General features: G+C 47.3%; 2 protein-coding genes across 4 annotated transcripts; one reads left to right on the top strand and one right to left on the bottom strand.

The window, feature by feature from the left end:
- Positions 1-556: 556 nt before the first annotated feature.
- Positions 557-3,499, bottom strand: nsrp1 (nuclear speckle splicing regulatory protein 1). 3 transcript variants are annotated; one of them, XM_058088313.2, is made up of 7 exons: positions 3,300-3,481; positions 2,749-2,839; positions 2,606-2,662; positions 2,381-2,509; positions 2,101-2,308; positions 1,879-1,981; positions 559-1,810 (listed from the first exon to the last, which is right to left on the bottom strand). In XM_058088313.2, the coding sequence occupies exons 1-7, from the start codon at positions 3,317-3,319 to the stop codon at positions 1,084-1,086; spliced, it is 1,335 nt and encodes a 444-aa protein (XP_057944296.2). In that variant the 5' UTR covers positions 3,320-3,481; the 3' UTR covers positions 559-1,083. The 3 variants fall into 3 exon arrangements, with proteins under 3 accessions (XP_078644015.1, XP_078644016.1, XP_057944296.2); XM_078787889.1 differs by having other exon boundaries at positions 557-1,810; positions 2,101-2,509; positions 3,300-3,499; XM_078787890.1 differs by lacking the exon at positions 3,300-3,481 and adding an exon at positions 2,940-3,225 and having other exon boundaries at positions 558-1,810; positions 2,101-2,509.
- Positions 2,897-15,351, top strand: ssh2b (slingshot protein phosphatase 2b). The gene is made up of 16 exons (XM_058088303.2): positions 2,897-3,240; positions 3,960-4,284; positions 6,404-6,447; positions 9,493-9,608; positions 9,828-9,892; positions 9,984-10,105; positions 10,181-10,246; positions 10,315-10,380; positions 10,465-10,659; positions 10,753-10,846; positions 10,931-11,059; positions 11,367-11,413; positions 11,496-11,642; positions 11,717-11,917; positions 11,993-12,851; positions 13,081-15,351. The coding sequence occupies exons 2-16, from the start codon at positions 4,222-4,224 to the stop codon at positions 14,233-14,235; spliced, it is 3,369 nt and encodes a 1,122-aa protein (XP_057944286.2). The 5' UTR covers positions 2,897-3,240; positions 3,960-4,221; the 3' UTR covers positions 14,236-15,351.
- The last annotated feature ends 199 nt before the right edge of the window (positions 15,352-15,550 follow it).

The raw sequence follows: 15,550 nt of genomic DNA, 5'->3' as shown, positions 1-15,550 counted from the left end.
GAAGTACTGCGGAGGAGAAAGTCTGCCATGAGGGGCGGTATGCTGAGTTGGACACAGCATGTCAAATTTTGAATTTTGAACTTTACCATTCAAATTTTTAAACCATAGTCTGTTCATTTTGGATGTAGTGGACTGTTTGAACCCTAATTTTTGGTCTTTAGGTTTTTATTGCATACAACTCCAAACCATAAAATCTGACCTGGGCTTTGGATAATTGGGACTGTTGGTCGGCGGTCAATGAGGACAAGCCGCCTGAGGTCCAGTGTGAGTTTTCCTCAGGGATTCAGGGTGCCATGTTGGTCCACTCTGTTTTGTCAATGCAGCTGTCTTACCAGATCCTGCAGCACTTCATGCTATTCTCCCATGACCTGGCACCTGCCCACAGTGCTGAAACCACTTGGAACTAGTTTAGTGTGCTTGACTGGCCTGCAAATTCACCTGACCTTAACCCGGGCAAAAACTACACGCGCATGGGGAGAACATGCAAACTCCACAGCGAGAATCGAACCCAGGTCTTCCCCACCGCCTGACTGGAGCTACATGCTAACCACTCGTTCACAGCTTGTCCAATGCCTTGTTTATTTACAACCAGTGTTATCAATCTACGTCTTTGTTTCTGGGGAACTTAAATGACACATCTGGTCTTTTGGAGCTTCCATTAGCACAATGAATGGCTGAGCAGTGTGGAGAGGACATGTTTGCAATGTTTCTGGATTCTGATCCCATCATGGCGGCCAAGTCAGTACTCCCGTTCCATCGACTCCTTGGTCCACACCCTCACCTTCCAGTGAGGATCGCATACAGAAAATGCAAAACACAATCTAGTGTAGACATGCTCTGATATCTGAACAAACCCTTAACTTAGAGGAGACAAAGTTAACTAGCACATCTACAATATGCAGAGGAGCAATGAAAGCTGTTTGGGCACCCCTGATTAATCCATTTCAAAAGACTTGATCAGTGGTATAAGACTTATAATGGTATGTCTTTATTTTAGCTGGTATTTACATGATTTTGTCATCTTTTCCCCACATGAACACAGACATGGAAAGCAAGCTTTGCTTAGAGTGAGGATGGAGGTGGTCAGTCTTCCTCGCGCTCTATGTAGCTCTTTGTGACGGAGCGAGCCATCTGTCGAGCAAGGTATCGATCTCTGGCCGAGCTCATCGTCTGTTCAGTAGAACGTTTAGCAAATTTGTTCACCTTCTCCTCACCTTCATTCTTCACTTCCTTATTCTTGTCTGCATCCTCCTCGTCCTCCATCTCTCTCTCTTCTTTAGACTGTCTCCTTTTCTCCTCCCCATCATCTTTTTCTTTATTCTTGTCTGCATCCTCCTCATCCTCCATCTTTCTCTCTTCTTTATCCCTCATCCTTTTCTCCTCCCCATCATCTTTGTCTTTCCTCTCATGTTTCTCGGAATCCCTGCTCCTTCTCCTCTCCTTTTCCCTCGCTCCGTCTTTACTGCTCCTCTCCTTGCGTCGGTCTTGCCGCTCTGCATCCCGCTCTGCATCCCGCCTGCTTCTGTGGCTCCGGCTGTCTCTGTCGTCGTCTCTTTTCTGGCTGCGTCGCTTGTCCGTCTCTCGTTCTCTCTTCTTACGTCGTTCCCGCTCCCTCTCATCATCGCCACTGCCTGATGAAGGCGACCTCTGTCTGTAATGGCGTTTGGAATGTGTTGAGGTGGCGGGGGCTGACTTGCTGAATCCGGGTTTCTCCTCACGGGCGTCCTCACCGTCACTTCCTGGACTCAACGTGTTGTTGCTACTTGTTTGTGATGCTTCTGGGATTTTCTGATCCTCTGAACTTTGACTTCTGTTCGACGACACAGACAAATCATCAGTAACATTGGTGCACTCTTGTCGTTTTGCGACAACACGTACTTGCTAGCGGAGCGATCCGGGATGGCCTCCTCTCCTACAGTCTGATTCAGAAGGTGCCGGTAGAAGCCGCTCAGGTCTTTTTGTTTCCTCACGTCCAAAGCAGCTGAGAAAAACAAAAATGTATTAGTTGTAATAAACATGACAGTAGCACATAGACATCACAAATGTCCAAACTGAGGCCTGACCACATGCATTTTTCGTGTACTTGTCATATTTTCTGACCTTCGATGGCAGCCTCTCTCCTCTCACGCTCCTCCTCCTCCTTCTGCTCCTGCAGCTTCAGCTTGTAAGCCGATGTTACATACGCTTCCTTGTCGGCAAACTGCTCCCCTTCTGCCTCCCGCTCCTTCTGGATCTTCCTCTCCTCCCTGCGCTCCTGCTCCTTTTTGCGGTTTTCTACCGCCTTCATTAGCTGGTGGATGTACTTTGGCTGCTCGGACACCAAAACAGAGTAGAAAGAGCAGCGTGCAGGCTGACAGACTTCTTTCAGCAAAGACATTACCTTTTTTTCTGCTTCAGATAGAACTTTCCTGCTATTGTCCAACCTCTGCTGTTGGATGTCATCGTACACTGCGTCATAGTCGTACACTGTGCTGTCTTGCTCCAAGGCCTTCTTCATTTCCAACTGAGTCTACAAACACACATTGGGCATCCCATGGATGTCAGGCACAAACACATCACAAGACATTTAACAAAAGCAGACATATTAAGTACATTTTCCTCTCACCTGCCTCATCGTCTTCTTCTTGGCTGCTTCTTTTTGCAGGCTCTCACCAACAGAAGTCTGATTAAATACATGCATTTATGCGTTACTTACAAAATAGTAGCCACACATGCATGCACGGGTTTACTGAAGTGTGCTTGATCCACCTCATCTTCAGAGTCATCTCCAAACACACAATGCTTCTTCAGGCCCGTTGTTTTTATCAGTCCCTTTTTCTGAGGCAAGATCAGCCCGTACCTGAGGAAAAGAAGCTCCTTAGAAACCATTACACGAGTCCACGTGCAAGTACTAAGCTGACAAGCGATACGCCACTACAACGTCTTCAGTGGATTGTTACTTGTTTTGATGACGACTCAACAAACACGATCCTCGCTTTCAAGTTGAGGCAGTTAGCCGTTTAAAATATAACCACACGTTTGTGAAAAGGAACTTGAAGTTCACGTGGAACAAGCCTTTAACGAACAGAAATAGACAACTCTTCTCAGTTTACATTCGGTACATCGTTAGCTGGTTAGCTAACTAGCTTTCTTGAGGAGCAGCAACCGACAATCCGCGCAGTTTACGAATATATGTTCCAATATGTCACATAGCCGCTGTTTAAGTAACATCATGACGAACAGCAACACGAATCGAGTCAGGTATTCCAATCTTTTAAAAACACAAACTATCTACGAAACCTAGCATGTTAGCCACTTACTGTTTACCAGGGACCGCCATCTTTGTCTGTCAGTGGTACCGGTGGTGAGGGCTCGTAGCAGATTCGTCACAGTATTGGATTCCGTCATTAAGTTAAATTCATGACTTAATGGGGATATTAATGCAACACATACAACAAAAATCATTATAAACAGTATTTGATCATATTTGTAGTTGTTATTCTGACACGTTTTTTTCAAATGTTGCGAAAGTGCGATTGGCTATCCACGCGAAAAAACATTAAAATATGAAGACATATTAATTGACAATAGTGTTGTTTATAACATATGCAACTACCTCCTAATTCCTTAATTATCACGTGCAAATATTAACGACGGTATCAGAATAAAAAAGCAACAATAAACGAGGTGTGTCATTAGACCAGTGGACACCTGTAAGTGACTTTTAATCCTAACCTCATTATCTGTGTCACAATCTCCTTCTCATCCTGGCTTCAACAAACACCGTTACTCTTTCTCCCTAGAGCTTAATGACATTATTCCCCTTTTTCCATTGCATTACATTGATACATAATGCTGCTAAAGGGGTTAAATACTACATTATGTAGTTGTACTTAATAAAGGGGTCACAGAGGTAATTGTAATAATTTATAACAGCTATTATTTATTTGCGGGTTAATTATTTTTTCTCTGTTGTCCAGCACTTAAACAGTTAATCCGGTTTTGGCGAACACGCCCGTGTGCGCATGCGCGGCCAGAGGACGAGGAGCGAGAGGAAGGGGGAGTCGGTAGTGAATCGGTGAAGCAGTAGTGAAGCAGTAGTGAAGCAGTATTCCACCATGGAGAGGCTGAGAGGGCGATGAAAGAGCACAGACTGGTCCCTCGCTCCACACCGCCATCCTCCGCTCCAGCACTATGCTCGTCTCGCCGCCTCCACTCAGGTGATCGAGTCCCGGTCGCTGAATGGCGCTGGTTACCGTGCAACGTTCACCGACCCCCAGCACCACCTCCAGCCCCTGCGTGTCGGTAAGAGCCGCTTCCATCTGGACTCCTTCCTCCACCACATTCCTACCGCATGTCTTACGTTAAATGTCGGCGTCGCTTCGGTCTTGCTCATTTCCGCTCTTTTTTGTGTGACGGCGCTGTCATAAATTGGCTCGCCTTTGTGCCCATGCGCATGCGCCGACCGACTAGCTCATCATTGCTTGTTTTATTTGCACCGCAAGCAGTATTTAGTGTTTCTGTTGCATCTTTGGTAGGAAAAACACAACTCCATCTGCGTGTTTTAACAGTACTGCTCTTGTCGATGTTTTGAGAGGGACTTTCACGCACTTCCGGCCGGTGTAACCGCCTGGGTTGAGCCAAAAAGCGCCTCGACGACGCGTACTATGTCTCATCATGCGAGCAAATAAGTTTCGCTTCGTGAAGGATTTGCCTCGCTTGTTCGTAAACTTCTTAAGTTTGCATGTCAGACGCTTCCTGTTTCCAGACAGCTCGTGCGTGTGTGCGAGAGCGCGAGCATGCAAAGTGGGGGGCAGGTGTTTGCTGGAGTTTGCCCATTCCCGCAAAACGGCAAATAACTAAACACTTCCATATAATACTTCTAATAATAACCATCATACATCTGCAGTAGCATCAACGTTTGTTAGTTCACTGGAGCTAATTATGTAAATACATATCTGGACTTAGTGACGAAGACATGTTTAACGTCATTGGCACCTTTTTATTTGTGCAGATTTGGACACAGATGTTGCTTCTTCCTACTCGTTTTCAGACATGCGCAATCGTGTCACTGTAAAGATGATGTCCTTCAATGAAATATTGTATGCATGTTTCAAACTAACTAAACCATCACCGTTGTAGTGGACTAGTGTCAGCATCTGTAAAAAAAACATGTAGCCAAAGTGCAACTCAAATCTGCTCTCCCTCTGCCTATGCTGACAACGAAATGAATTAATTTTTAATAAGATGTATTCTTAGATATTACACAAAATGCATGAAAGCAACCCTGCCCCCATCCTTAGATCTGATGTAAAGGACATGATAAAAATTAGTGTTGCTGTCTAAGTCGAGGCTTGAGGCCATTTTCCACCCAGACGTGTCAAAACGAAGGCATCTTCTACCTACGTGGGCACCAAACAGGTTCTGTGAGCTGAGGCGTCACAGTAACATCTGCTCTGAGTGATGGTGGTGATGACAAGAAAAGGAGTAGATTGTGTACAAAAATTGTGTTTGTCCTGTCCGACATGTTCTCAAGTTACACATTGTGTGTGTGTATTCACATACAGCCTTAATGCATCACACACACTCATTTCCTGCATCATATGATGTGTGTGTGCGTGCGTGCGTGCGCATGTCTGAGTCTCCAGAGATATCTGCAGGCTCCTTTTTTCCCCACCAATGTCTTTACTTTAACTCACAGTGAACCCGCCCTACCCTTGTTGCTCTTTCTACTTCATTTTGTGGTTATTTGGAGACAAAACACGCACGCACACACACACACACACACAAGTCTCAGCCTGTGTCTCACATTTTCATAAACTGTGTCAAAGTCTGCTGACATTTCCCTGCATGCAAAACCACCTTGCTATAAGATACGCTAAGCCAAACTAAGACTGTGATTGTTTCACAGTGGTGAGCTGGAGACATCCTGCACTCCCAAGCCTGCAGTAGTAAACATTACATCACAAGGTGTTCCTATTCTCTGACTGGCTGTGATATGTGTGTGGATGTGTGTGTGTGTCCGGAGAAAACCCACACAGCTTTCAAACTCTGGTCTTCTCAACTGTGTGGCCAACATGTTAGCCAGTAGTACACCGTGCGGCCCGTCCAATCATGTTCTCACAGGTGACATAAAAATAAAGGCAGCCTGCGACCATTTTGATACAACATCCCATTTGGTGGACGACATAGGGTGTTATTATTAGTACTAGTAGTATTAATGTTTAAATTATTTCGCAATACATCATACTCTTTTCTTTTCTTTCCAATTGTTGCTGTTTTTTTTTGTTTAAATCTTTCAAATGTGCCACAGTCCAATGGAAAAACGAGCTACAGGCTGCATTTTGCCTTTTTATTATAAAATAATGAAGTGCAATGAGAGTCATTGTTCAAGTATAGTGAAGTCATTGCTTTCCTTCTACAGGAGTCTGGCAGTGGGGAGGATGATCGACGTTCTCAACCTCGCAGGTGAGACTTAATGTAATATGTAAAGTCATGTAATCATTCAGTATAAGTCCTGGCCTTTGGCCCTCTGAAACAAACACGGCAGCTGCCAAGTTGGACCGGGCAGGCCTGATGGTCACGTGTCCCTGGCAGATCTCCCTGCACCCCTCTTGTACCTTTTGACAAAAAAAAGACAAAAGCGTCCCTGTGCTTGTGTGTCCCACTCGTGCACGCTGCCCCTCTCTGCCTCAGGCACTCCAGCCCAGTTTGGAATCCTGCTCATCCTGTTACACTCCACACGCATTCACAGCTGTTTGCTGTCCACAAATCCTCTCCCACCGCTCTCTCGCTCTCCCGCATACACACACAATCACAGACACACGCACACCTAAGCTGCACTGACATTCTTTTGCTTTTTGTGAGCAGTTCAGTGAGCGCTGTCAATGTAATTCTCTGTGTGTCCATTGGAGGGCAGTCGGGCTGTGTGAGCCTCCCTGCTGGGAATGTGGGTCAGGTTTGTTGTCGCCCCTCCCAAAGTGTGTGTGTGTGTGTGTGTGTGTGTGTGTGGTGGTGGGGTTCAGTGGAAATGAGAGGTGGTCTGTATTTGTGCAGCTGGGAGTGAAATCTATACACTCAGCGCGTGTACACGCTGAGGTGTTTGCATGTAATTGAAGCTTTGGACATGTTATCTGGGCATACTTCATGCCCTTAGGTTTATAGCTGACTGTACATCTTAATTATACCTTTACATCTGGCGGCGGAAAGTAATTCAGCTGTGGAGGAATAGATAATGCGTGTATTAATGTATTGGTGTCATAATTGATGGAGGACTTGGTGACTTTAGAGATATCATTAATATACGATGTATAGGTTGAACAGTTTTGGTCCCAGTATTGATCCCTGGGGTACGCCGCACAATAGATTTAAACATGCGGAGGTGTATTTGTCTCCTTTTAACCCAGCGCTTTTGTTATCTTGAATCTTGTTTTCAATGAAGGTAAAAGTAACCTAAATCTTCATTTATCCCTTTGAAACGGTAAAACTGTTACAATGTTGGCCGTCCGGAACAGCTTAATTGTATTTACCTGAGTTCTTATGAGAAAAAAAAATTTGGTTAGAGTCAGACCTTCTGGGGTAGATTATTGACACTAACCAAGGTTCCACTGTATTTGTATTACAAAACCTGCATTAACTGTAATTAAATTCAGGTGTAAGAAATTAAAAAAAAATCACACAAAGAGAAAAAGAGGCAAAATAAAATTTTGTGTAATTTGGATAGCACTACCAACAAGGTGTCCCCTATTTAGATTTCATAGACTTGGCAATCATAAGTACCACATCTATTTTGCAATGCAGGCCCATAATGTAATGTAATGTAATCCTGTACTATATATTTGTTCGAGCCTAAATATACTGTAAAAATGTATTTAATTCAGTTGTACTGCTTGCATACAGCTTTAATGTGGTTGGAATTATTGAAGTTTATTTTTCAATATTTTTAATTGAATGCCATAGCAGTGTATAAATACCTTGGGAGGTGCGTGTTTTAGTCTAATATGGGTGCCAAAAGGTGGTGAGAACACAGTAACACAGTGAAAATGTATTTTTTGAAGCTAAAGATTTAAAAAAAGTGTGGATTCCAGAAAAATATTTTGTTAGATGATAGTCATTTTCCAACATACACTTAATAAATCAGAATTCTTATATGTTTTTCATATGTAGATTTTGAGGTTTGGGGGTACACAATGTTTCATCCTGGAATCTATGCATGGTACAAATGTATTTGTGGCGGGCCACCACATAAATGAATGGGAAGAAAATATATATATGCCCGTTCCATATGAAAGGTAGTGTGAATTGCTTCTCTTTTGATAAGGTATTAAAAATAATATTAACATCAAGTTAACTTGACCTGTGTGTGGGGGTGGGGAGGGGGCTGGTGGGGGGCATGTAATACAGTAATTATTAGAAGTGTCATGGCGTGAGCCAGCACAAGCTAACCCTAATAACACAAAGATCACATGCATGTGGACGTAGTTACCAAGCAGGAAAACATCAGTTGTTTACCTGTGACGACACATGTAACCGCCATCCCATAATATGAAACCAGCAGGGATCAACAAGCAGAGCGGCCAAGCGTGGGGTCAACTTCCTCACGCTGTTGCCACTGTGATTTCCCAACATTTACTCACACTGTGTTGTTGTTGTCGTCTTGTGAGGAAGTGTCGGTCGCCAGGTGTCAGGTGTCGTTCCAGGCATCACTGTCGCTTACTTAATGTGGCCGCCATGTGACCTCGTTGTCATGGAAACATTGACAAATGGGGTATTTTGAGACACATTTGATGAAGCATCCACGGTATACCGGATACAGGATACACCGAACCTTCCCTCACCAATCACCCCTCAGACGACTCAACTCACGGGTGCATGTGCCCGCCCCTCTCGGCTGCACCTTTTTAGCTGAGCGTGCTGCAGAACAACTCAAACACACCCTGCGCGGTGCCACTTGACACTGATCTGTGCGACGAAACACGTCCATTGACTGATTTTTCCCAGCCGGACTGAGAGCCTCCTGGTGTTGTGGTCATGCCGCCGAGCTTGTGCGTGTGCACGTGCCGCGGACCACGGCCTCATTTCACACACGACTCGATGCTGTCTGAGGGGGACATCCAGCACATGTAAGTGTGTGTGTGGCATGGTCATACATGGACAACAGCATGGAAAGTCCTCCATTGTGATGTTAGGTTGGACGCAGAACTTGTGTGTGCCTCTTTTGGACCAGCATGTTCCTTTCATCAGAAACTTTGTCTCTGAGATTAGCAGCCATTAAAGTTGTCATTTCCTGTTGAGTGCAAAGGTTTCCACAGCCAGGACAGTTAAGTCTGGATTTTATTGGATCCTGGTCTCTTAATAAGAACCTCTGTCCAGGATTACTTTTTTTTAATGTTTAAAACAACTCGCCACAAATTCCTCCATAATGCAGTTGGCACCTATGTAGTCAACTTTGCCAACTTTTCATATTCCCATCAAAAGGCTAAATGAATGTCACCGTCATTATTTTCTTTGCAGCATCAGTGAAAGTTTCCTGACAGTTAAAGGAGCGGCGCTCTTCTTACCTCGAGGAAATGGCTCCTCCACTTCCTCCTCCGCTTCTCGCTTCTCTCAGCTGCGGAGCAAACATGCAGGTGAGGACAGGATGAGGATGCGTGTGTTCTTTTATATTTTCTCATGTTGTCCAGTATTCCATCTTGCTGCTAGCCCACAACATTTGATTCCCATTTCCCTCCATTCACCATTGTTGCTTTCTTGCCTTTTCCGGAAATGACTTTCTTCAAGCTTCCGATTGGATTGACAACCTTTTAATGTGTTTTCATGAAATGAGGATGTTGCTTTCTTCCTCCTAGGAGACATTCAGCAGCATCTGCAGACCATGTTCACTGTCCTCAGACCAGAGGACAACATCAAACTGGTGGGCGCACACACACACACACACACACACACACACACACACACAATTGAGGGTTGTGGGTCAGACGTCAGTTGTGTTACTGTCACTCCAGGCGGTCCGGTTGGAGAGCGCCCACGTTCAGGTGACGCGCTACATGGTGGTGGTGTCCACCAACGGTCGGCAGGACACGGAGGAGAGCGTCGTCCTCGGAGTGGACTTCAGTCCAGTGGACAGGTGAGTGTTGGCGTGCACGTGCATAGGCACAATGTTGGAAGTTGTACTGATGCACCAGGTACGCTCCCCCCTCAGCTCGTGTTCCGTGGGGTTGGTTCTTCCTCTGTGGAGCGATACGATGATACATCTGGATGGAGACGGGTAAGTGTCCATCGCTGATCGACAGCAGCCTCCTCTTCCTAACAGCCTTTCCCTTCCCCACCTCTCAGGGGCTTCAGCGTGTCCACAGACAGCAGAGTGCACGTGTTCAAGCCCGTCTCTGTGCAAGCCATGTGGTTAGTCATTGCTTCCCCCAAACACGTCACCCCAAGTGTCCCTTCTTCTCCAATGTGGCTCTTCTTCTTCTTCTCGGCCGGCAGGTCGGCACTCCAGTCGCTGCACAAAGCCTGCGAGGTGGCGCGCTGTCACAACTACTTCCCGGGAAGCTTGTTCCTCACCTGGGTCAGCTACTACCAGAGCCGTGTCTCCTCGGACCAGGCCCGGATCAACGAGTGGAACGCCATGCAGGACCTGCAGTCGCACCGCGCCGACTCCCCAGTCCTCTTCTCTGACGCGTGAGTGTGCACATGCTCGATGATGATGCTGCATCACTGAGTATTGATCACAGGACCTAACGTATGTGTGTGTGTGTGTGTGTGTGTACGCAGGCCCACAGAGCGAGAGCTGACCGAGCGTGAGATCAAAAGCAGTTTGAAGGAAATCATGATGCAGAAAGATCTGGAAAACGTCACCTGTAAGGAGGTCAGTCTGCATGAACCTCCATCCATTATTTACATTGTGCCTTTTCCCAGGGGGTCGGGTAGAATAAATATATGTACCTGACAGATCCGCACAGAGCTGGAGATGCACATGACCTGCAACCTGAGGGAGTTTAAAGAGTTCATCGACAACGAAATGATCGTTATCCTGGGCCAGATGGACAGTCCCACTCAGATCTTTGATCATGTATTCTTGGTAGGTAGAGGACAAGGACTTTTTGTGTGATTTTTTTTTTTGGGGGGGGGGGCTCATCACTCCTTCACCTGTATGTTGAAATAATCTAATAATCAAAGCATGTCCTTTGTTCTTTCTGAACTTTCTGTTGAATACAGGTAGTGGCTACAAGCTGCGCTAACACTTAGTGTAGTTGTGTACTGTGCTGTGTCTAATATTTTGTGCACTGATGGAGTTACTACACGTTTTGTTGTTGGTTTACGCGTGTCAATGTCCGAACGTCTTTGATGAAATCTTCTGATCCATAGATTGCTTTTGTTTTCTTTAGGGATCGGAGTGGAATGCATCCAATTTGGAGGAGTTGCAGAATAGCGGGTGAGGAGCTACACACAAAAAGGTTTTGTGAGAATATGAATGATGAAGGTGTGTTTTACCTGTCCTGCACTGTCACACACAGAGTCCAGTACATCCTGAATGTGACGCGGGAGATTGACAACTTCTTCCCGGGTCTGTTTGAGTACCACAACATCCGAGTGTACGACGAGGAAGCCACCGACCTGCTGGCCTACTGGAACGACACCTACAAGTTCATATCCAGAGCCAAGTGAGTGATCCCCAGTGTGCGTTAGCCCGTGATCCAGCGGCTCATGTGACCGCTCGCGTTCCTCTCCGACACAGGAAAGCCGGCTCCAAGTGTCTGGTGCACTGTAAGATGGGAATCAGTCGCTCGGCGGCCACGGTCATTGCCTACGCCATGAAGGAGTATGGCTGGGATCTGAGGAAGGCCTTCGACTATGTGAAGGAACGCAGAGCGGTGACCAAACCTAACCCCTCCTTCATGAGGCAGCTGGAGGAGTACCAGGGCATCCTGCTGGCCAGGTGAGCTCATACCTACTGAGTCCACCTGAGTCCACTATTTAAGTTGTTGACTTTGTCTCCTACTTCTTCCTGCAGCAAACAGAGGCACAATAAACTTTGGCGGTCTCACTCTGATAGCGACCTCTCTGAGCACCACCAGCCTCTGTCCAAACCTTACCCCCAACCACACAGCCTGGGACGCTCGGACCCCTGCAACCAGGCCGCTGGCCCGCTCGGCCCCTCCGTGAAGGAGCTGCTGGAGCCGCTGGGACCAGGCACAGTGGCACAAGCCCCCAAGAAGCCGGACATCCCGTCTCGTCCATTCAGCTCGCCGCCATGTGACCGAGTAACAGCTTTATCATGCAATACTCCTCCGGTCAGTTGGCTGGACCCGCCCCCTCATGTGTCACCGTTATCGCCGCCGCTCTCTAACGGCTTGATGGAGCCAGAGGAGCAGCCGCCTTCGTCTGCACCTCCTCTCTTGCTGCCGACAGCCGCCACCGTGGTGCCGGAGCCTCAGCGCATGGACACTGTGACGGTGGCGCAGAGTGTGGCATTAGGCCAGCCCCACCCACCGCCCGCCCTGCACCATCTCCCCCCCTCTCCTGCTCCATCGCCCCCTCCAGCCTGCCTGGACAAAGTCATCAAGTCGCAGGCGGCGTCCCGCTCTCCGCCTGGGATCAGACAATCGCACGTGCCTCAGCCCGCCACGCAGCCGCCTGCGCCAGTGCCGGTCAACAAATCAGACTGCCCGAGTCTGGATGGTTCCGCAGCTCCCTGTGCCAACTCCCAAGAGCTCTTTGGCCACAGCACCGATCACATCAACTTCTTCAGCGCCAGAGAAAAGTTCAAAGGGATGGCCCAGGATGCTGCCGTGCAGCAACATTCCCCGCCCAAGCACGCGACACCTCCTGAAGTCCTGACTGCTGACGGCAAGGAGGAGCAGAAAAGAAAGGTGAGGATGTCTACACACAAAATTCATTTAAATGTAAATACTACAGTTTAGGAAGTCTCGTTCAAGCTTAAAGGGGGCCACCTAGTGGCTGAAAGGTGCATCACACCACTCATATGGACACCTTTGGACTGGAAGGAGTGGAAGTTTGGATGAGAGCCCTTAGTCGTCCCTAAATCTTCATTTTTTTCACGTACCACACTCCTCACGGGTATTCTTCTTGTGTCCTCAGGAGCAGGTGGTCGTTCCTGTGCAGGTCACAGGATTGAAGCCGACCATACACTCTGATTGGTCCAAGCTCTGCCAACCAGAGCATGCAGACCAGGAAGCCAGGAAGTCCAAGCAGGAAGTGGAGGGTGGAGATGTTTTTTGTCAGAGTGCCAAGCAGGACGTGAAGAACAAAGAAGAAGAGGAGGTGGGCGCCACTCTCTGCAGTGATTGGACAAGAGGTTCTGTGCGGCGTGTTACCCGACAGTTGGAGCGCAGGATAAAGCATGACGCCCCGTCACCTCCGTCATCTGCTCCCTCCTACTCAGGAAGCTCCCCCCTCTCTCGGCGGCGCCCCCACAGCACGGGTGCCGAAGCAATGTCAGCACCCCCCCTTGACGTCCTCACTGTGCAGCAAGCGATGGCAGCTAGCGACATCGAGAATAAAGACGCCGTCTGCATCGAACAGCGTGACAGTGCATCGTCTACCTCCGCTGCATCCCCCCTCAGCTCCGTCAACTTCCTGTGTCTGGAAGGCGTGACGGAACACGAGTCGGGCACGGACTGGGACGGCCCCCCCGGGGGTCCCTTCACTGACGTGATCATGAAGGAGACGTGGGAGACGCTGTGCGAGCTGGGCGCCTTCCTGCAGCAGGTGAGCGTGGGTGGAGCCTGCAGGACCAGCTGTGTTGACCAAGTCGTGGGGTCGAGCACTGCAGCCATTCAGAAGCGATCCGGCGGCGTGCAGAGAAACGTCCGAGAGGTGGAAGCCAGGCTTCGGCAGGCGGGTCTGACCCCTCCCTCTCTGATGAAGCGCTCGGCCTCGCTGGCCAAGCTGGGCTGTTTAGAGCTGCTCGCCAACGACCTCACTGACTGGGAACTCAGCTGGGGCTCAGCGACGCCGGCCTCCATGGAGCTTCCGGTCCACGCAGGCGGAGACGATCCCAAAAAGCAGCGTGTCCACGACACCCCCTCTTCAGCCAACCAGCAGCCTTCATTGGCCGTGGAGAGCCTCCGCAATCTGGAGGACACCACGTCAGGAGACGGCCTTCTGAGCCCACTGAGCCTGATGTGTCCACCTGCACTACCGCTCTTGATCACTAGGCAGCAGTATGGAAGAAGTCATCCTGTGAGGCGCCTCAAGAAAACTACTGTCAGCACCCTCTACCACACCATGTAAACACGTGTGTTAGTGTTTGTGTGTGCACGCACAAAGCATTGCCTATTGCCTTAAACCACTTTTGACCTGTGACTTCAGAGGATGTATGACCGTTAGATGGGTCCAACTACAAATCCACACACATTCCCTCCCCTTCTTCCCGCTTTTTGGGGTTTTAAAGCTTGTGGTTTGCTGGAATGCTTTAATTGTAACATTCCAAAATGGTTCATCCAGAATGTTCTTCCACTTGGTGATGCACAGCCAGCCAATCAGTCAGGTCACATGGTCAGTGGCAGGCCAATCACAGGTCACATGCTTGTACAGTTTTTTTTTTTAAGTAGTTATTTGATGACGCGATACCTCGGAAGCACATGTGACCTGCACATCTGGAATGTTCCACCTCCATCAGCGACACATCGCCTCCAAGTGCTGATGCCACTCACACTGGATGTGTGTGCGTGTGTGTGTGTGTGTTTGTGTTTACATTAAGTGAGTGCGATGTCAAATGTGACTTTTTTTTAGGAAACTTTTTTTTGTTTGTTTTTCAAGTTGCTGTTAGAAGCACAACTTAAAAAAAAAAAAAACTTTGCGTGTGTGTGTGAGTGGCAAGTGAAGCTTTTGTGTTCTGTCACACATGCACTTTACTTACTTTCCATTTTTTTTATTTTGACTGTTTTTATGAGGTTGCTACTTGCGGGCGGGCGGGGGGGGGGTCATGTTGTGATGTTAGAAAGCTTTTTACGTGTGTGTGTGTTATATTCTTTTTAATTTAAAGCTATCAGTAAATGTTCTTTTATATAATGTCCTTCTACTGTGACCATTAAACTGATGGAGATAACCTTTGCTATTCTAATATTAAGAAGGATTCTTCATTTACAATATACAGTATAATGTGTTGGTTCTGTCCAGCTGCAGCAGTATTGCCAATTTGGTAATTCAATCTGGTGACATAGCAACTAACGACAAATCTGGCTACTTCTTCTGGCATCTTGGAAGGTTTTCTGGTGTTTGGGGCCTTAAAGTCAAAGAACATATCATAATTATTTTATATTTATGAAGTCATAGACAATTTAACATTAATAAGTTTATTTGTAGTTTTAAACAAGGTTTTTAGTCGTTTTTTGTCTATATGCAAATTAGGAATGACGTAATCTAGCTACTACTAGGACATCCAATAGCTACCTTTCTTACTGAGGAGTTGGTAACAGTGAGCAGGATTCAACATCTTTTAGCACGTGGACACGTTAGCTGAAGTAGTATGTGCTCGGTGGTTGTATTTTAACGAAGGTAGGCACTTAATTTCACAGAAATGTCGACATTTTGTCCGAATATTGAC

The sequence above is a fragment of the Doryrhamphus excisus genome, linkage group LG21, assembly GCF_037039965.1.
Source record: "Doryrhamphus excisus strain RoL-2023G ecotype Guam linkage group LG21, RoL_Dexc_Guam_v1.1, whole genome shotgun sequence".
NCBI classification, from domain to species: Eukaryota; Metazoa; Chordata; class Actinopteri; order Syngnathiformes; family Syngnathidae; genus Doryrhamphus; species Doryrhamphus excisus.
This window is presented reverse-complemented; position numbering and strand designations above follow the sequence as displayed.